Source organism: Vulpes lagopus, chromosome 19, assembly GCF_018345385.1.
Source record: "Vulpes lagopus strain Blue_001 chromosome 19, ASM1834538v1, whole genome shotgun sequence".
In the NCBI taxonomy this organism is placed as follows: Eukaryota; Metazoa; Chordata; class Mammalia; order Carnivora; family Canidae; genus Vulpes; species Vulpes lagopus.
The window spans coordinates 1676022-1696665 of record NC_054842.1 but is presented as its reverse complement, the minus strand read 5'-3'; the positions used below and the strand labels follow the sequence as shown (position 1 = coordinate 1696665).

Below are 20644 nucleotides of genomic sequence, written 5' to 3'. Positions count from 1 at the left end.
AGGAGGAGGGAGAAGCAGGCTCCATGCCAGGAGCCCGACGCAGGACTTGATCCCGGGACTCCAGGATCGTGCCCTGGGCCAAAGGCAGCGCCAAACCACTGAGCCACCCAGGGATTCCCCCCCGCAAAAAGATTTTATTTATTTGTTTGAGAGAGAGAGCATGAGTAGTGAAGGGGAGGGACAGGGAGAGAGAAGCAGGCTCCTGTTGAGCAGGGAGCCTGATGCAAGGCTTGATTCCAGGACCTTGACATCATGACAAGGTTCTGAGCCAAAGGCATCCCCTCTTCTCATTCTCTTAATGCTGTCTTTTACAGAGCAGAAGTTGTTAATTTTAGTAAAGTCTAACTTATCAATTGTTTCTTTGATGGATTGAACCTTCGATGTGGTATCCAATAAGTCACCACCCCACCCAAAGTTACCTACATTTTCTTCTGCCATCTTGTAGGAATTTTATAGCTTCACATTTTACATTTAGCTCTGTGAGCCATTATCAGTTCCTTTCTGTGAAGGATGTAAGTCTGTGTCTAGATTGTTTTGCATGTGGATATAGGTACCACATGTACCACCCTAATCAGGCTTCCTGCCACTACTTTATTGCCACCCACACCTTTGCCCTCCCATCCCTAAACCCAGGCACCACTAATCTCATCTCTGTATCTGTCACTTTGGCATTTCTTTTTTTCTTTTTAAAAATACTTTACTTCATTTGCGTGAGAGAACACAAGCAGGGGGAGAGGCAGAGGAGCAGGGAGCCCGACTTGGGACTCAGTCCCAGGACCCTGAGATCATGACCTGAGTCAAAGGCAGATGCTTAACCAACTGAGCCACCAGGCGCCCCTCACTTTATCATTCAAGAACATTTTTATAAATGGACTCACACAATATGTGACCTTTTGGGATTAATTGACTTTTTAAACTCAGCATAATTCCCAGGTTCATCCAAGTTGTTGCACAATCAATAATTTTTATTGCTGATTAGTGCTCCATGGCCAATAGGGACAGTTTGTTTATCCACCTCTTGAGAAGCAACTGAGGTGGAGCTATTATGAATAGAGCTGCTGTAGACATTCATGTACAAATTCCTGTGTTAAAATAAGTCTTCATTTCACTGGAATAAATGCCCAAGAATGCAAGTGATGGGCTGCATCCTAAGTCCATTCATTGCATTTATTTTTACAGTTCCTATTTCTTAACAAGGGATTCAGATTATCTGTTTATGGTACTGATAATATGAATAACATTTAAAGACAAACACACTGAATCATTGTATAGCCTGTGGCAAAAATTGTTGCTCTGCATGGGGATATGTGTAGTGTGGAGAAAGGTGGGCCTCCAGGATTACTCCAGGTCGCATGCAGGTGCTATTTAGCACCTAGAGGTGACGCTTTCCTCAGCTGTGTGGGATATGTTCATTGTTGCCAGTGATCGAGAACAGGGAATGCTTCTAGCAAGGAGTAACTACATAAGTAGCAATACTACCAGCAATAGTGAGAGATGTAACTAAAGGAATTTATGAGAAAATTAACAAAATTGTCACAAGAAGTAGGTATAATTAAGAAGAAATTAAGAAAATTATATATTTTTCCTGACATTGTTTATATCCTTCTTCTCTCTTGTTTCTCTTGATAGATTATTTTAACTTTATAAGGAACAGTTTCCATCTTATATAAACTATTTCGAAATATGAGGAAGATGAAAAGCCACTGTCTATGGAGGAACCACCACCCTGAAAACAGCACAGAAAAGACAATGCTGGTTTTACTGATGAACAGGAATACTTTTTAGGTGAAATGATATATCACAGCAGAAGTCTGCTGGTGTCCTGGCCATCTTGTTGGGCTTCCTTGACTCAGCATAGGTTTTTTGTTTTTTGGGGTTTTTTTAATTTAATTTTTTTATGTGATCTGTCTCCAGTGTGGGGCTCAAACTCATGACTCTGCGATCAAGGGTCATTCTTCTGACTGAGCCAAACAGGTGCCCCTCACTCAGCATAATTATTTTGAGGTTCATCCATGTGTTTGCATATATCAGTAGCTGGCTCCTTTCTCGTGCCATGTAGTATTCCATTCTAAGGACAAACCATTATTTGTTCATCCATTCACCTGCTGAGAGACATTTACATTATCTCAATGGCGATTTTGAATAAAATCTTCTTGAATGTTTTTGGTTGTTTTATGGTATTTTATTTTAGAGAGAGTGAGTATGAGGAGGGGCAGAGGGAGAGAGAGAACCCCAAGCAAATTCCATGCTGAGTGCAGAGCCCCGACATGGGGCTCAGTTCTATGACCCCTGAGGTTACAACCTGAGCCAAAACCAAGAGTCAGAAGCCCAACCCACTGAGCCACCCAGGCTTCACACCACTGTGAATGTTTTTGATCAAGTCTTCGTATGGTCCTATGTTTTCCTTTCTCTGAGGACATAAAATTCCATGTTGCCTAGACACCATACTAAATGTGCTACTGTACATTTATGCAGGCTCTGGAGGGTGAGTGACCAAAATTATGCAAGGGACATAGGAATGGCCAGTGTGGCTGGAGTGGAGGACCCAAGCATGAGCTGTGCATCTGGCAGTTGATGGTTGTGCATTTGATTGCAAGCTGTTTTCTTTTTTATGGGTTCTCTGTTTTCTCCCAGAATGACGTCCTAAATTCTTCTTGGCCTCTTTGGACTTATCACGTTGTGCTCAACCTTCCCTTTCAGGGCTGTTCACTATGCCCAGTCCCTGCTCTTTCCTTTAATGAGAATTAGAAGATGGTGATGACGGCTTAGATATTGTGGACGTGGAACTCATGTGTGCACTCTATGTGTAATCCCCACAAAGGAGGTACCACTTTTATGCCCTTTGTGCAGGGAGGAAACCACAGCTGAGAGAGGTTAAGTAACTTGTCCAGGATTGCACAGCTAGTAAGTGGTAGGTTAAATGTTGATCTAGCTCATCTGAACTCAGACCCAGCACCTTTACCCACAATGTTGTACACTCTTCATCATTGAAAGGGCAGATTGTGCATGGAATTTAAGATGTCATTTATTTTTTTTAAAGATTTATTTGTTTGAGAGAATGAGAGAGAGTGTGTGTCCATACACGTGTGAGCACAGAGGGAGAGGGAAAAACATATTCCCTGCTGAGTAGAGAGCCCAGTGTGAGACTCCATCCCAGGATCCTGAGATCATGACCTGAGCTGAAGACTGAGCCACCCACACACCCCTAAGATGTCATTTTAAATTCTTCTTGCACATCATCTAGTTAACTTCTGTATTGCTAACTTAGTGTTTCTTCCCAGTGGCCTCTTCTTGGCAGCCCAGACTGGGTCAGATCACCCTACACCAGGTGCCTCTCTCAGAGCTCTGTGTCTGCCCCACTGAACTGGGAACATAGCATGCATGCAGATGCCTTCCTTTTCTTCCCCTAGTATCTACTGCCCAAAGAGTACTAGCATCAAATAAAGCAGGTGAATGAGTGAATGGATTATACTCTCAGATATGCATGTTTGTCTTATGCATGTTTGTCAAGGTATTATTTATAACACAAATGTGTACCCACACATTTTTATGAAGATAAAATTAATTTGGGGATCCCTGGGTGGCGCAGCGGTTTGGCGCCTGCCTTTGGCCCAGGGCGCGATCCTGGAGACCCGGGATCGAATCCCACATCAGGCTCCCGGCGCATGGAGCCTGCTTCTCCCTCTGCCTGTGTCTCTGCCTCTCTCTCTTTCTCTCTGTATGACTATCATAAATAAATAAAATTAAAAAAATAAATAAATAAAATTAATTTGGATTCCTCTAAAAGTTTCCTGTGCCCCTTGCAATCTCCCTGCATCCCCAACCCCTAGCCACCACTGTTCTTTTTGTCTGTCCCTATAGTTTTGTCTCTTTTAGAATTTTAGGTAAATAAGATCCTACAATATGTAGTCTTTTGTATATGTCTTATTTAATTTATCAGAATGCTTTTGAGATGCATCTGTATCATTGCATGTGTCAGCAGTTCTAGATCTATATTTAAAACCACTTTAAATAGTTATTTTGGAAACAGTCCAGAAATAAATACTTGGCTCCACTGAAGTTTAGATGTGGTTCACAAGTTAGAGCAGTGGTTCCCAAGGGTGCTCCTCAAGATCCTTCCAGAGTGTCCAAAAGGTTGAAATGATTTTCATAATAACCCAAAGGTATTTGCCTATTTCACTCATTCTCTCAGAATTTTCCAGGTGCTACATAACATGTCGTATCACAACAGATTAGATGTAGAATCCATCTGTCTTTAAGCGGCTGGCTTAAAAAAAATTGTAAATTCTCTCATGAAAAGTTTTTGAATTGGAAAATATAATCACTTTTTAAATAACAAGTATTAATTAACATTTAATTAATGGTTTTCTTGTTATTAGATACATGAATAAATATTTTTAAAATTTCTGTTTTAACTTCTTGCATGACAAATAGTAATAAATATAAGTCATGTAAACAGAAGCTTTTTGGGGGCTTCAATTTTCTAGTTGTAGAGAAATCCTTAGTCCAAGAAGTTTAGAATCTCTGGACTTGGGACAGTTTTGAAAAGGCATCAGGAATAGGATGAGGAAGCCTTGGAGCCTGGTGAGCTTAGAAGAGGGTCTGGAGACCTGGCCCACAGTGCCTGGGGAAAGGGACCTCCGTCCCGTGGTGCCCTATGGAACATGGGCTAGAACACAGGGACAGGGAGTGTCAGCTACAGGCCACAGTATTATTGCCCCTCCTCGCTCCCTCCCCAGACCTGGTTGGGCAGGTTCTGTTCATGTTCCTGCTTCCTACAAGGAGCAGTGGGCAGCCTACGCCTGTGGCTGGCTTACAGGAAGGACAGTGGTCATGCGGCCTAAGGCTGGCCGCTTTCTGGAGATGAAATTTCGGTTACTATCTGACGTCAGGTTGGGCACTTGCTGAGGAGCTAATGTCTGTGCTGTGTTCTGATCCCAGGGTGGGCATAGAAAATCATCAAGATGGTCCAGTCCCTTGGCTTTTGGGGAGAAAAATACGTACCCTTCCCCTACCCCCACAATAGAGAGTTCTAAGCTCAAATGGAAAGACTGTCTAAAATAATAATTTTAACAAAAGCAGGTGGGAATCTTATTACTGGCACAATTATTATGCGGAACACTGCATGTGGATTTTGGTTAGTGATTTTGATAATGCTATTAATAAACGGTAGCAAAATTGGACTACAGTCTTTGACCTGTTAATTGCTCTTCTCTTGCAGGCGAAAGGGCCTGTGGTTCCGAATGAAGAAGATACTTCTCTGTGTTCTGGGGTTGTATGTTGCCATTCCATTTCTCATCAAACTGTGTCCTGGGATACAGGCCAAACTGATTTTCTTGAATTTTGGTAAGTGCCATGTGCCCACTTTGCCTTTAACTTTAGTAAGAGTTCATTTGCATGATGATTTATATATTTATATATCTACCACCCAGATCAAGAAATAAAACATTTCTATTGCCCAGAAAGTTCCCTGTGTCCCTTCTCAGGTCACTGCTGCTGCAGTGACTGTGCTGCTCTCCAGGGCTGACCCTTGGGTGCACAGGTAACTCCTGCACGGCTGGGGTCCTTCAGCTGCTGTGGTAACGATGTTAAGAGGGTTGTGTTGCAGGTGGTTTGCTCTTGTGCCATCTAGGGGGCTCACTGTCCTTGGAAAAGATGACCACTGAAAAGTGATCACCTTAAAAAAATAATTAGGACTTTTTCTTTTTCTTTTTTTCTTTATTAAAGACCTTATTTATTTATTTATTTATTTATTTATTTATTTATTTATTTGAGAAAGAGAGCACAAGAGAGAGCATGAGCCAGGGGGAGGGGCAGGGGGAGAGAGAGAGAAGCAGACTCCCACTGAGCAGAGACCCTAACACAGGGTTCCATCCCAGGACCCCGGGATTGTGACCTGAGCTGAAGGCAGACGCCTAACCCTGAGCTACCCAAGTAGCCCAGGACATTTTTTGGGGGGGAGGGGGGGCGGGGAATCAGCCTGACATGCTTTGGTTTCTGTGGAATTATATGCTGGCTTTATAGGTGTTGTAGTCTCCCTGAGTTAACTTAGACCTTGTGTGTTCCAAAGGTGGTTTTTTTTCACACTGTGTATTTACTTTTGTGCAAGTGGGAGAGAAAGGTCCAGAAGTCTCAAGCTTAGGAAATAGAAGGCAGAGGGCTCCCAGGTACATAATTGCTGGGAGCATCATTTTACACCTACAAGATGAGGCTAGGATGGAAGAGGCTGGGTGTGCAAGTATTAGTTTGAGGATAGAGCATGGTACTTGGCACACAGAGCAGGTACTCCATAAGTGATGGCCTTCAGCTCGGGGGTGGGTAGCATCTGAACCAGTTGAGGTGGGCTGTGTGCATGCTCTTAGTTGTTGGTTTGCAAAGAGTACGTTTGAACCTTGTGTATTTCGGAAGAGGGGTTTGAAAGCTGGGTTTGATTGCCTAGAAGGAGGCAGCAGGGTTGCCAATAGAGAGGAGGGAGAGGGAAGAGGATAGAGGTGAGCAGGGAGGACAGACAGGTGTTGAGATGGCCCGTGTGTGACTGTGGCCTGGGACAAGCAGGGCGATAGGGGTGGCACTGGGCCGGCAGTATGACTACCTGGGCGTACAGATGAGTTAGGCTTGCTAAATCTACAGTGAGCTTGATCACAGGAACTTAGGAGTCACTTGCTAAAAAGGGACTTTCTGCTCAAAGAGGACTAGGAGGAGGAGGAAAAATAGTAAAGTCCGTGTTTAATACTTTGTAAATCTGAACTGTTTTTATTTGCTGTTTCGAGTGTAAAATACTTGTAGGATACCAAGAGGCATTTGATTTTGCTAACAGAAACATACCTGAACCTGGAGGAATTTGTCCACTTGAGTTTTGGCCAGTGTGAGAAGCACAAACTTAAAATGAACCAACAACATAACTAAAATCAAGGGAGTTTTGATTTTTCTGACTTTAACCCTTAAATGTCCACAGGTCCACAGTCTAGCACAGAAGGGAGTTTGGGTTTACATTAAACATGAAGCTATGGGGCTGCAGACAGCCTGATGGCAGACCTCAGGATGGACCCTGACTGCCTTTTCCAAGCGTGCTGGCCTCTGGGTGCCTTTGCCACATGGTGGGGTCCCAACAAATATTGGAATGGAATTGGTCTTCTTTTAATCCATTATTTGGAGTACTTTAGACACAGCCCACAAAGGTTGCTGGTTGGTTTCTTAATGAAATGGCAGGATGTTGCACAGGAGCAGAGCTTTGGGTTCTCCTAGTCCAGTGAGTTGCACCTCCATAAGAAGATGCCGGCCGCTTACCCTTTCCTCACATGTGTCTGCTGTGTGGCAGCGGGGTCACCTACTACCCAGTTTTAGAGATCGTTTTGTTAGCAGTCTGTGCTGCCTCCCCTATGGGGGATGAGGGTCTCCAGGGCTACCCTGCAGTGGTTGGCAGTTCACGCCATGGCCAGTGTGTTGGGGATAGCACCTCCATTTTTCTCTCTTCAAAATGGGAATCACAATCCTGTGGATTTCCATTTGGACTCTAAAGGAAGTCCAAATGGTCTTTTGGGCCTCAGGACATAATTAGAGAATATTCTTAAGTTCACATCAAATCTATCTGAAATCACATTCATGAATCAGATAAATAAGCTTTAGAAAAAGCATAGCACCTATGATTTAAGGCATTATTCTACTTTAAATATATTTTCATAAGCAAGAACTGCATGTGCATTCCAAACACAGAAGATTAACTGAAAAGCCCTGAATGGCAGTGAAGAAGAAAATTAAATTCTGAGAAAATTGTTAGTGTTGTTGCTTATCTATTTCCTGCTGGTCTCTTTTGTCTGAGTCTCTACACATAAACATGAGCATATATGCTTTTCACTACTCAGATTCCAAAGTCTGATTCCATGTCAGTGGTGGTGGTTGATGCCCAGTATTCTGTGGTCTCGAAGTCTACATGACTTTTTCTTGTTGCTGAATTGAAATATAGATGGCGTATGGTATGATGCTCGTTTCAAGGGTGTGGCATAGAGGTTCAACAATTGTGTATGGTACTCAGCACCTGTCACAGTAAGTGGAGTCACCCTGTGTCAGCAGACAGGCTTACTTACCACAGTAGTGTTGGCATCTCACCTCCATGATGTGTGTATTTAACTGGCACTTTGTACCTCTTTATCTCCTTCCCCTGTTTTGCCCATCTCCCCCCGGCCCCAACCCTGGCAACCACCAGTTCTCTGTATTTATGGGTCTGTTTCAGTTTTTTGTTTCAGTTTCCTTGTTCCTTTATTTTGTTTTTTAGATGCCACATGTAAGTGAAATCTGTCTTTCTCTGACTTATATCACTTAGCATAATATCCTCTAGGTCCATCCACATTGCCTCAGGTGACAAGATTCCATGCTTTTTTATGGTTGAATAATGAAGTCTAGATATCTTCTCTGGTCTTCTTTGCCCTCAGATCTAGAAGGATCTCTTGGTGAGAAGGAATATTTCAGTTCAGAGGCCTGCACCAAACTCCTTGGGCTTTTTTTTTTTTTTTAATAATTTAGATTTATGAATTATATATTGGTTTTTAAAGCAGAGGCCAGCCAACCTGCTTCAGCATTCTCCAGGACAATAATCCTTAAGCTTCCTCTTTCTTTTTCCTTTTAGCAGTCTCTTTAACCCTTAATAGCTTTCTCTCTTTCCACCATGAGTGTAGCCACCATGTGTTACCATAAACATGATTATGATATCATTGACTACTCCTTCTGCCATGCCTTCCATCCCCGTCACTTCCTCACTCCACACCTGGAAGCTGGGGCCCCCCTTCCTCTATCTTGCCCATCCCCCATGCCTCCACCTGTGGCAACCATCAGTTTGTTCTCTGTGTTTACAAACAGATCAGGTCTGATTCTGCTTTTTGTTTATTCATTTGTTTCTGTTTTTGTTTTAGATTCTACATATGAGTGAAATCATACGGTATTTGTCTATCTCTGTCTGACTTACTTCACTCCATGTTGTCACAAATGGCAGGATTGTCCTTTTTCAGGCTGTGTAATAGTTGTGTGTGTGTACCATGTTGTCCTTATCCATTTGTCTAGCCATGGGTTTTTTCTGTATCTTGGCTATCATAAATAAGGCTGCTGGGGATACATGTATTCTTTCAAATTAGTGTTTTATTTTCTTTGGGTAAATACTCAGTAGTGGAATTACTGGATCATATGATATTTCTATTTTTAAGTTTTTGAGGAACTTCCATACTCTTTGTTATTCCTTTTCTTTTTATGGAAGCCCGGCAGCCCCCCATCACAGTGTTAGAGTTTGATAAAACCCAGAGAGCCCTCTGGCCCTCCTTTTGTTGGCACCACCCCTCTTCCAGTGCACCTGTGACTGGGATGAGGGGGTGCCCCAATTTGTAAGATCCCCAGATGGTCAGAAGTGTCCATTGTGACTAAGTAGCTGTAGCCTCTCACCGTATTGTGCATTTGCAGATGGACTAAATAAGGGATGATAGAATGGGTTGTTTTCCATTTATTCATGGACTCACTATTATTGACTGAAGACCATTTGTGCAAGATCCTTTCTAAATCATACCCATAGTTTGTGGGTTGGAGGGTAGATAATGGAGAAGGGAGGGAAGAAAAGCCAGAAGTGGGGTTGAAGCAGCTGGATGGGTCTTGCTGGCCCATAGGCACAGCAGCCTGTGTTTTGGGTTCCTAGGCTGTGTGCACTTAGCTGCATGTGAGGCCGAACTTGCATAGCTAACAGTGAGGGGCCAGGTCACTGTCCCACACTCCTCACTCCTGCCCCTGCCATGTGCCCTATGGTGTGCCCTGTGCTGTGTCCCTGCTCCAATGCTGTGAATGAAGCAGGGCCCCGAGGGTCATTGGCCAAAGGATAGCACAGGAGGTCAGAGGGCCCTTGTACCCAGCTGTTACCAGCCAGTAGGAGTGACGTGTGTTCTGGCCTGGGCATATAATCTAACCCTACCCCTGCACTCCTTGACCCCATCCCTTTGTGGCATTCTGCTTGCTTAGACCAGTGGTTGCCAGTGGTTCCTCTGGCCACAAGTCTCTGGAGTTGACCCCCCAGGACTGACCACGGACCTCTACTCTCTGGAGGGGCCCCATGAGAAGAGAGGCACTTGGAGGCAAGAGGTTCCTCTGTTACCAAGTCTGCTGGACTTGATACATTCATTGCCTTCTTTTTCACAATTATTTCTAAAATGGAAATAAAAGTGAATGGGAGGACAAGTCTTGTGGAATGAGGTCTTCCTGAAGTAGAATCTGGCAGCTTCTCAGTTTCTAAATTCCTCAGGCCTGGAAGCTTTGGGAATTAGCTGCTAATCTTCAGTGAACACCGTTCACAGGTAGGGGGTCCTCTTGGTTGCTCTGGGCTAGTGTGGAAGTAGCTTGGCCACCTTCTCCCCCAAACACAGAACAGACTGAGGCCCGAGCACTGAGCTGGTGGAAGCCAAGTGCCCTCAGCCTTGATGACGCCCACTTTCTGTTTGGCATGGGGACATGAGGTGAATAACTCCTGTCTCATGAGTGGAATTAAGGGAATCTGGGGCCGGGTTTGGGTTTTCAGAGTTGTATGGAGGACGTCCTTTCATTCACAGTTGTCAGATGATGAGCTGGTGCATGAGATGCATGAGGCTGCAGCCACCAGCTTCCACAGCATGGCCCAGTGTCCCAGAATGGACACTGTGGGATGAGGTACCTGCGTCTGAAACAGCATGGGAAACAGAGGCCCTTGCCAGCTTTCTCTCTGCTCAGGAGCTTCTCTGAGTCCTGTTGCCAGAGTAAAATCTGACCTCCATACATGGCTGCTTTGGTCCCTGGAGGCAGCTGTTAGAAATACCACAAACTAGGGATCCCTGGGTGGCGCAGCGGTTTGGCACCTGCCTTTGGCCCAGGGCGCGATCCTGGAGACCCGGGATCAAATCCCACGTCGGGCTCCCGGTGCATGGAGCCTGCTTCTCTCCCTCTGCCTTTGTCTCTGCCTCTCTCTCTCTCTGTGACTATAATAAATAAATAAAAATTAAAAAAAAAAAAAAGAAATACCACAAACTAGATGGCTTAACACAATAGCAATTTCTTGTCTCCCAGGTCTAGAGCCTGGAAGCTGAAATGAAGGTATCAGCAGGGCCAGGCTCCCTGAGACTCTGGGCATAGTCTTTCCTTGCCTCCTCCTGGCCTCTGGTGGTGGCCAGTAGTGTGCAGTGTCCCTCAGCTTCTAGCTGCACCCCTCCAGCCTCTGCCTCTGTCTGCACACAGCTCTCTCCTGCTGTCTTGACACTGTCCTCGTCTGTCCTTGTCTGTATCCCAATTTCCCCTGTCAATAGGGACACCACCTATACTGGATTGGAGTCCACCTTCTGACCTCATGTTAACTTGATTATCTGTGTAAAGACCCTATTTCCAAGTAAGGCCACATTCTGATGGGCTGGGGGTTGGGACTGCAGTGTATCCTGGGGTTGGGGAGGGCACACATCAACGTCCTGAGGACATGAGGGCCAGTCAGGGTCATTTACCATTACCTTCCTTCCTGTGTGATGGGTCAGGAGTGTGGGCTGTGGAGTCAGGCCGCCTGCATGTAAGTCCCAGGCCTGTGATGTGTGAGCTGGTGGCTAACGGAGCTATAGAATGGAAGAGGTGGTGTGTTTGTCACAGGAGGTGCTGCGAGAGGGCACACACGCACAGTGCAGGAATGGTGGGAAGCACCAGGACATGTGGTGCCGCTTCCTGTCATGGCCCTTTTTCTTTTTGGAGAAAGTAATAAAGTTTTAAAAATCTAGTCTTCTTCTTGGGGAAGAGGTGGGTTAAGAAGCCGGAGGTACAAAAACCACCCTCGTGGAAGGATTTCTTTCCTTGCGTGGTCAGGGAATTTCTGGGGAATGAGCATGTGCATCCCCATGTCCTCATGAGTGGGTATTTCATTTCTTCAGCAGACGTGTAGCAAGCTGCAGTAGGCATTTGAGGAATGAGAGCTAAATGTGGCGGGAGGGTACTCAGATGCAGAGGACAGTAAGTGCAAAAAGGCCCTGAGGTGGGAGGTCAAAGCTTGTGGCTCAGGAATGGGACGGCAGTAGGAGATGAGCACGTTTGGCTTTTGTGCCATGTGGATATGTGCAGTTACGTAATGAAACTACTTTCTTTGCCGGAGAAAACTGTGCTGATGTGTGTGACTCCCTTATGTAACGTGGGATTGGCTAGAGGTCAGGACCACCCTGCCCTTTTGGGAGTCGCCATTTTATAAAGTGAGTAAATCTCACCTCAACTTTTTTTGTTTTGTTTTGTTTTAAGTTTTTCCATCTTTGGGGTGCCTGGTTCACTTGGTTAAGCATCCGACTCTTGATTTCAACTCAGGTCATGATCTCAGGGTCATGAGATTGAGTCTTCTGTCAGGCTCCATACTGGGTGTGGAATCTGCTTCAGATTCTCTTTCTCTCCTGTCCCTTCCCCTCCTCACATGTTCACTCTCTCTCTCTCTCACACTCTCTCAAAACAAACAAACAAACAAACAAAAAAACAGAAAAAACCATACACAACCACAACCATCAGGGGGTCCATCTGTGCTCAGACCTCGCCCTTGCTAAGGGATGTGCCGGCATGCTCACAGTGTTCCTGTGCTTGCTTGCCAGCCCTGCACCTGAGGCCGGAGGGCTGTGTGGACTGGGCTGCCTTGGGTTGGAAAGGACTCAGCACTTCCTGAGAGCTTGGCATCTGCTGTGCATGTACATGTGTGTCCGTCTGCCCCCACTAATCTTGGTTTCCATCTCTTTGTCCTCCACAGTGAGGGTTCCCTATTTCATTGACTTGAAAAAACCACAGGATCAAGGTTTGAATCACACGTGTAATTACTACCTCCAGCCAGAGGAAGATGTGACCATTGGAGTCTGGTGAGTGGGCGGCAGCATGGCCGGATTGCCCAGGACGATTGCCCATCCGTTTTTACCCTCCCCCTCCATTTCCAAAGCAGAGATCTTGGCTAAGTTTGATCATAATGGAGCACGATGAGACGGCACTAGCTCTTCCGAGGCTTTGAGACAGCGAAGGCTGTGTGAACCAGGTTGTCTGTGGGCAAGAGCCTTACTTCCAGGGAGAAGGAAGAAATGTGAGCACGGGAGCCCCTGTCTCCTCAGACAAGGGAATGTCTGGACCTTGAGAACAGCTGAGTGTCTTTACATGCAGCGCTTCCAGCCACTGATAATGTGGCCTTTGCCTCTTGTATTGACTCTTTTGAGTCACAAATTTATTTTTTTATTTCTTATTTTTTAAAATAAGCTGCTTTCTTTTTTTTTTTAAGATTTATTTATTTATTCATGGGTGGGGGGGAGAAAAGAGAGAGAGAGAGAGAGAGAGAAAGGTAGAGACACAGGCAGAGGGAGAAGCAGGCTCCATGCAGGGAGCCTGATGTGGAACTCCATCCCGGGACCCCAGGGTCACATCCTGGGCCAAAGGCAAGCACTAAACTGCTGAACCACCCAGGGATCCCCCGAGTCACAAATTTAAGTGGGACTTAAGTCCTATGACTTCTTTCTGTTCCCTTGGAATGTGTTTTCTTGCTTTTCCCTACGGACAAGTGGATGTTTTTGCTACTAAATTAAAAATGACCAAGTTTTCTGTTTCATTTTCTGTCTTCTCTCAGAGGTAGCCTGGCATCCCTACCCCTTTAGCGGGGTTTCTCTCAATAGCTGTGATGTCTCCCTCTGCCCTCACAGAAGAGTGCTGTGCATGGGAGATGCTTCAGGGTGAAGTGCTGTGGGCTGTGAAGGGTTGTAGCCACATCTGTGGTCCTGGGTAGAGAACATTAAATGCTCCTACTGCTGTAGGAGCTGATGCTGGGATTAGGCTTTTGTTATTTCTGGTTTAATTCAGTCCTGTATTTACTGACCAATGTGTGCACCTGGGACACTTTGCTCTCATGTCTTCGGTCAGAAATGTGATGTGCTTTGCTCAGAGCATGTTGGTTGAGAATTAGTCGGCCTTCCTGCTGATTAGTGTGGTCTGTACTTTGAGATGGGACAGGGATTGTTGGTGAAGATGAAGACCTCTTCCGTGGCTAGTGCTCAGGGTGTCTACTCTGAGAGGGGTGTGTGTGCTGTGGATATTTAGGCTGAAAGCTCTCACAGCAGTCACCTAAGAAGATTGTACTTAGTGACGACAATGGAGAGACTCAACATACTGACACCAGGCTGTGTGCTGCTGGGCCCCAGCTGCCCAAGTCTGCACCCTCTGCTGTTGTGAGGACAGTGTAAGCCCTGGGGCAGCAGTAGGTCTTCAGCTGCCTCTCTGGGGGGTGTAAACTCTCCACCTGGCAGGGGGCAGGAGAGCCCTGGGAACAGGTCCCTCTCCTCTGGCTTGGAGCTTCTGGGGCCTGTGTTAGGAGCCCTGGTTTAGGGTCAGTTGGCTCTTGGCAGTGCATCAGCTTCCAGACCTTAAAATGTGCCTTTCGGTCCCATGGGTTTGTAATTGCTGAAGAAGTGATCATTATGATCAGAACCACCCAAAATGCGATCCTCTAGAAATGGTCAAAGAAACATTAGAAGTTAAACGCCAAGGCCACCTGGTGGTTCAGTTGAGAAGCATCTGACTCTTGGTTTCAGCTCAGATAGTGATCTCAGGGTTGTGAGATCGAGCCCCACATCATGCTCTGTACTGGGTGTGGAGTCTGCTTAAGATTCTTCTCTCTGCCCCACCCACTGCCCCAAAAAAGAAGTGAAATGCCAAAACTTAAGAGCTAGAAAATTTTAAAATGGCCATTTAATATTTGCAAGAATTCTTGCTAATAAATGTGAATGTGTTTTATAGAAAAACCTCATTAAAAAAAAAAAAAAAAAACCTCATTAATTCAGACCTTCCCCAGGGATTAACAGTATTTGGTGTGGACTGACTTCAGATTCACTGGAGCATCTCTCTGAGGGGTAGTTCTGGCTAGAGAGGCAGAGTGCACCTGCCCAGCCAGGTGTGGGATGAGCCAGGCTGACTGCCAGGTCACTCATGCAGCATGTTCGCCTGTAGTGTCTCCTCCTACAGAGACAGGTCTGCTCCCAGATGCCAGGTGAACAGGCTCTGCAATGTGCTATACATTAGAAATGGTGCTTAAGGATTTCCAGGCTTCTGATCCAGCTTGTAAAGATCAGTGTTGCTGAATTAGCACCTGTGACAGCCTGAACTATCTTAAGTATGTTGTGAATTAAATTGTGTATAGCTTAAAAATATGGGTATGTGTGAGGGGGGATGGTGTTATTCAGCTAGTATTTATTAAGCATTCATTTTGTGGGAGGCCTGGGTGAAGGCCTGGTGACCAAGCCAGGTTAGATCTTACCTTACAAAGTGTCCAGTTCACATGGGAGAAACTCCACCCCCACCCCCACCCCTGGCCAACTGCTACCAGGGGGAGCTTCTGTGGCCCAGAGGGGCCTGGGTACAAGTCAGAAAATCTACCTAGGCTGTCAGCAGCCAGCTCTAGAGCTTGAGAGCTCTATAGTTCTTTCCTTTGGTGATGGGGGCAGTTTGCCTCCCCGGGCCACCTGTCCTGCTCTCTGCTTGGTTGTGACTCTCATCCTGTGTCTTTCTATCAGCAGTCACCCTCATCTGATCATGCCACTCCATGCTGCTTCTGTTTCCAGGCACACTGTCCCTGCTGTCTGGTGGAAGGACGCCCAAGGAAAGGACCAGATGTGGTACGAGGATGCCTTGGCTTCCAGCCACCCTATCATCCTGTACCTCCATGGGAATGCAGGCACCAGGTGAGGGAGAGGACCCCACGTGGCTTGTGGTCTCTGCAGTGCTGGCCTGGTTGGGTCTGCTGACCCATTGCAGTGAGGGAGTGTGCAGGCAGCGGGGCTGTGAAGCATCCCAAGAACACAGGAAAAGGCAGAGGGGCTTGGTGGGAAAGGGGTCAGGGTGAAACTCCCCTGAAGCCATATCCCCAGGCTCAGAGCACAGCAGAGCTGCCCTCCAGGTGGGCCCGGTACACTTTCCTCGGGGAACCCCCCCACCCCGTGTTAAGCAGATGTGGGCAACATTGTCCAGAGGCCCCGTATCTGGGCTCGCTGCACCTGAGTGGCGCGGAGGAGGCTGCGTCTCTGTCATTGTGACCCAGATCCTCGGCCAGAGTCAGGGGGTCCCTTCTTCCTGACGTCTCTGGGGTGGGTAGAGGGAGGGCCTGTGACACAGTGAATGAGGGTTCCCAGTGGGTGAGGGGTCATTGTGATAGTTGAGGGCCGCAGCGCCCCTGGGAAGTGTGGTCTCCTGTTCACTGGCTGGTTTGTCATCCCATCTGAGGGGCGAGGCAGTCTGGCATTTCATGCTGGTAGGCATGCCCTTCTGGGGGAAGAGGCACACTTCCTGGCAAGAGGCAGTGAGTGCTGAGGAGTCAGGTGACATTGAAGGTGGGACGGCTAAAAGCAGAGGTATCCCAGCTGAGTGCACACAGATAAGCCCAGCCACACTAGCCGCCCCGCCATGCTGTTGGGTTGGTGATGGGTGTGAATTCTCTCTCTCAGCTGGAAGCCAGCAATGCCAGTGTGTCCTGCTGGGATGCTGCTGAGGCATGCACTGTCTATGGCAGGCCATGCCCTTGCTCAGGTTTATCCCAGATGCTTTTCAAGAGTGGTTTTAATGGCATGTCCTTCAGGTTAGCTGGGAATTGGCTGCTTCTACCCACATGGTCGACCTTGTTCAGGAGAATCTGTGGGAGCACAGCATGGGTGAAGGAGGAGGTGCATTTTCTGAACAGAGCATTGCCTGAAAACCCCCAGGAGGGTCACCGTTGTTGCAGCTTCCTTAGGGATGCATGAGAGAGAGCCGGCAGGAGCTGGCAGGAGACAGGGCCACTGCAGGGCCCAGATAAGGGTCAGTGTGGCGCCTTGGCCACTGTGGGAGGCTTGGCGTCGGGTCCTTTTATAGGCAGAACCAACAAGGAGATCATGGTGGTGTCAGGGCAGGGAGGCTGCACACTGCAGGGAGTCTGGGAAGTGGGGCTCATGAGGATGGTGTGCCTGGTGAGCAGAGTGCTTGGCAGTGGAATCATGCAAGCACTTGGCAGTTTGCTTTCTTCTCTTTCTGGGATAAGCCACAGTGGGTTTCTCTTCTGCTTTTCAAAGAGCAAGTGGTTATAACTGCTCTGGTAGCATCTTTCTATAAATGAGCAAATTTTCTAGTTTCCTGGGAATAAGATTCAGTTAAGCAATACCAGTCACATGGTAAAAAAGACCAAGTCAGCTGAAACTTCAGTTTGAAGGAACACTGTGACTTTGGAAGTGCTTCCCCTTCCCCCATACCCCACTCCCCACCACAGGCCTGGCAGGATTGCAGCAGCCCTGACTCCCCGAGAGCCGGTCCTCAGCTACTGCTGTGCACTGAGTCATGTGCTAAACTCTCTTCTTTTTGCTTGACGTAGGAAATTTGAACAATCCCAACGAGAGCCAGCAGGAATTTTTCCAAAGATCACTGGAAACATTTTGCAGTATTTCCTTCTGGTCCTGAAACTCATTCCCTTGTATTTCTGTGGCACAATGCATTGCTTTTCCTCCTTTGTCTCATTCCTGTCTCTCTCTGGACACTCCTTGTCTGCCCCTGCCGACACCCGCAGTGGCCATGGTGCTCACTCTAGAGAAGGAAAACTGAGAAGTCTGGAGAGGGTGAGCTCGCCTGCTGACAGGCTTTCCTGCCTGAGGTGACCTCGTCCCCACTTTGCTGTCCATCCACAGTAATGGCTGCCCAACAACTAGACAAAGTGTGAGAAGGGATAGATAGTCCTTGGACAAAGAAGTAGAGACACAAAACAGTTGGGATCCATAGAAGCCTGTTTAGATCTGTGACAAGTGCCCACCATAATCTAATCTGTGGGTGTGAGGCTGGGAGATGGGCCAGGACCCCTCTGAAGATGCCTGGGCAGCAGTCGTCAAGCTTACAATCACATACACCTTCCACCCAGCAGTTCTATGTGTAGGAACGCATCCCACACGTGGAGCGCACATACGCAGAAGGGTATATGGCCGTGGCAGCAAAACTTAGGTTCACAGCAGGCAGGAAAGAGCCAGACTGACTGCAAGAGAAGGAAAGTGAACCACTGCTAAAAAGAGTACTGGAATTGGCTGTGGCAGGTCCCTGTGAGTGTGTGTTGAGTTAAGAAGCACTTTCACTTCTGCCTACATGCTGGTCACTGGGGAGCTGGGGGGCTGCATGCTGGGCAGGAGTGTTTCTTGCTGTGTCTTCGGGGTTTTCTATTGTACCTGTATATCACCTGGTCAAAAATAGTAGAAGGTAATAATTAAGAAATATCCCCAAAGTGCTAAGACTATCCCTTGCTTGTCTCAGTATTGCCAGAAACAAGCATAGAGCCACGATGACGCCCTGCAGAGGAGGTCACCTGACCACCATTGACCCTCCCTGTATGGATTTGGGGACCAAGTCACTAAGGACCCAGACACTCCAGTGCTGACCTGGGGCCTGCCTTTTTGAGAAGATGTGCTAACACCCATTCTTGTTTCCTTTTCCTTGATGCTCTAGAGGAGGCGACCATCGGGTGGAGCTTTATAAGGTAGGTGAAGACAGCACGCAGTGTATGATGGACAGAGTGGTGTCCACAGGCTGTGTGGGGGGGCAGAGTGGTGTCCACACAGTATAGGACAAGCAGAGTGGTGTGCACAGTGTGATGCCAGGAGGGTGGGGTGGGTGATGCTGGGAGGGCTGATGCTGCCGGGAGGGCAGAGAGCGTGGGGTGATGCTGGGCAGTGGTATCCACATAGTGTAGGACCGAGCGGTGTTCGCAGGGTGCTTGGCGGGCAAATTTGTGGTCGCAGGGCATAGGAAGGGCAGAGCCGCGTGCACAGTGTGTGTGGCAGGCCCGTGGTGTGCATGTGGTATAGGAAGGAAAGAAGTCACCACAGTGTTATTTCCCTGCCGCCCTTGCAGGAGGCGTGAACGGCAGGGGGTCCCTCAGCCCTTGTGAGAGGGTTGATGGCGATGCCTCGTGGCCGCTTCTGCCATGGAGTGCTTCCCTGTCATGCTGCTCCAGGGAAAGCTTCCAGAGCAGAATGAGGGACATTGGGGATCATATAGCAGATATTGGCAATGAAATTGTTACGTGCTGCATTTCTCCTCTGGCATGACTGGAGAGCACCGAGGGCCAGGGAGCCACGGTCCTGCAGCTCGCTGCAGGTTGGAGCTCCGCTCGGCCAGGTCCCTCCCTGGAGCCTGGGTTCAGGCCCACTACGGAGGGGCCGCGGATCTCCCAGCACTCAGACTCTCGCTGCTGCTTGGTGATCATTTTTGGAAGCTCGAGTGTCAGAGCTGGAAAGGTACTGTGGCCCCAGGGCCATCTTCCTCATCCTCCCTCACAGAAGGGACGCCTGCAGTGGCTAAGCCAACAGAGAGGGACAGAATGCCAGGAAGCACCTGCGTCTTGTCCTCTGTGCCTCCTGCACCAAGGGTGAGGGCTGCTGTGGGCTGTAGAGGGTTTGTTCCCCGGCAGAATTGGCTCATGTCAGGGCGGACATGTGCTTGCAGAGCTGTGGTCCCTGCTGAGGTCCTGGAGGAGGCACACCACCTCCCTGAGGTGATTCTGGGGGTGCTGGTGGCTGCCCACTTTCACCTGGCCTTGGACACACCCCAGGAGAGCTCAGGCGGGGACTCTATCACCTAACCCAGGAGATCATGTGGTCTTAGAGGGATTTTGTTTTTATAAGGAAAGATTTGACAAAAGCTTAATGTCTGGAAAAAAAACAAAAACCTTAATGTCTGAGATGCTGGGTTGCACCCTGACTGTAGAGCCCTCCTTCTGGGTCCCTGGTCTCTGGGTATCTCTCCTGGAAGGCGGCTGCCCATGAGCCCGTGAGGGCACGGGGGTGCACTGTTGGTCTGAGCTGCAGAGAGCCATCTTTCTGTGTCCCGCCGGGCCGGAGGGCATCCGTGTGCCCTGCAGCAGCAGCGGACGTGCGGTTACAGGATGGGGCAGCCTAGGGGCAGACTTTCTTCAGCTGGCACAGTGTGCGGGGCTTGGAGACCGAGGTCAAGCTGGGGTCATCAGAGGCCAGTGGCCCTCCATCTAGGATGTGTGGATTTGTTGCCCAGGTATTTATTTTTCACTCTACAGGTGCTGAGTTCCCTTGGTTACCATGTGGTCACCTTTGACTACAGAGGTGAGTCTTAATGCAGGGACGAGTCTGAGCCCGCCCCCCACGGCAGGGTCCGCTGAGGGGGTGTCCCCTGGGAGGCCGAGGTGGTGCTGGCAGTGGGCGGTGCCCTGCCCTGCAGTGATGGCGAGTATGGGGGTCGTGGGGGAACACGGGCCCCTTTGTGTGTCCTGCATGCCGCCAGGGTCACCCCTCCTGTAGGGGAGGCCTTGGTGCCTGGAGCCCTTGCACGTGTCTCTATCGGCCACGTTTTATGTGCAGAAAAGGCTGGGTTTTCTTTCCTGGACTTTGACTCCTCCAAAGCTGGTCATCAGACATGACTTATGGGCAGGGGAGCTGGTCTTGTTGAAGTTCTAAAAGCGGGAAAAAGAACTATTGAGAGAGAAGGAAGATTCTTCCTCGGCCGAGTGATTTTTCTTTCTTGAATGAGTTAGAGGGCTTGGTGCTGAAGAGACGACAGACCATCTCCTGTAGGCTGTGAGCAGCCTCCTGGAGTCTCAGCGGCAGCAGGCTTGGTTCGACCTGCTGGCGAGGGTGGTGGT

The 20644-nt window shown here is 48.0% G+C and overlaps 1 protein-coding gene across 2 annotated transcripts in view; it reads left to right on the top strand.

Annotated features, from left to right (window-relative positions):
* The window catches only part of ABHD12 (abhydrolase domain containing 12, lysophospholipase), a 70302-nt gene that overhangs the window by 40559 nt on the left and 9099 nt on the right, over positions 1–20644 (top strand). For both annotated transcript variants that reach the window (XM_041734385.1, XM_041734386.1), the window contains exons 2-6: positions 5222–5346; positions 12752–12857; positions 15591–15710; positions 18478–18508; positions 20063–20108. In XM_041734385.1, coding sequence (XP_041590319.1) covers positions 5222–5346; positions 12752–12857; positions 15591–15710; positions 18478–18508; positions 20063–20108 — 428 coding nt within the window. The remainder of the gene's footprint in view (positions 1–5221; positions 5347–12751; positions 12858–15590; positions 15711–18477; positions 18509–20062; positions 20109–20644) is intronic.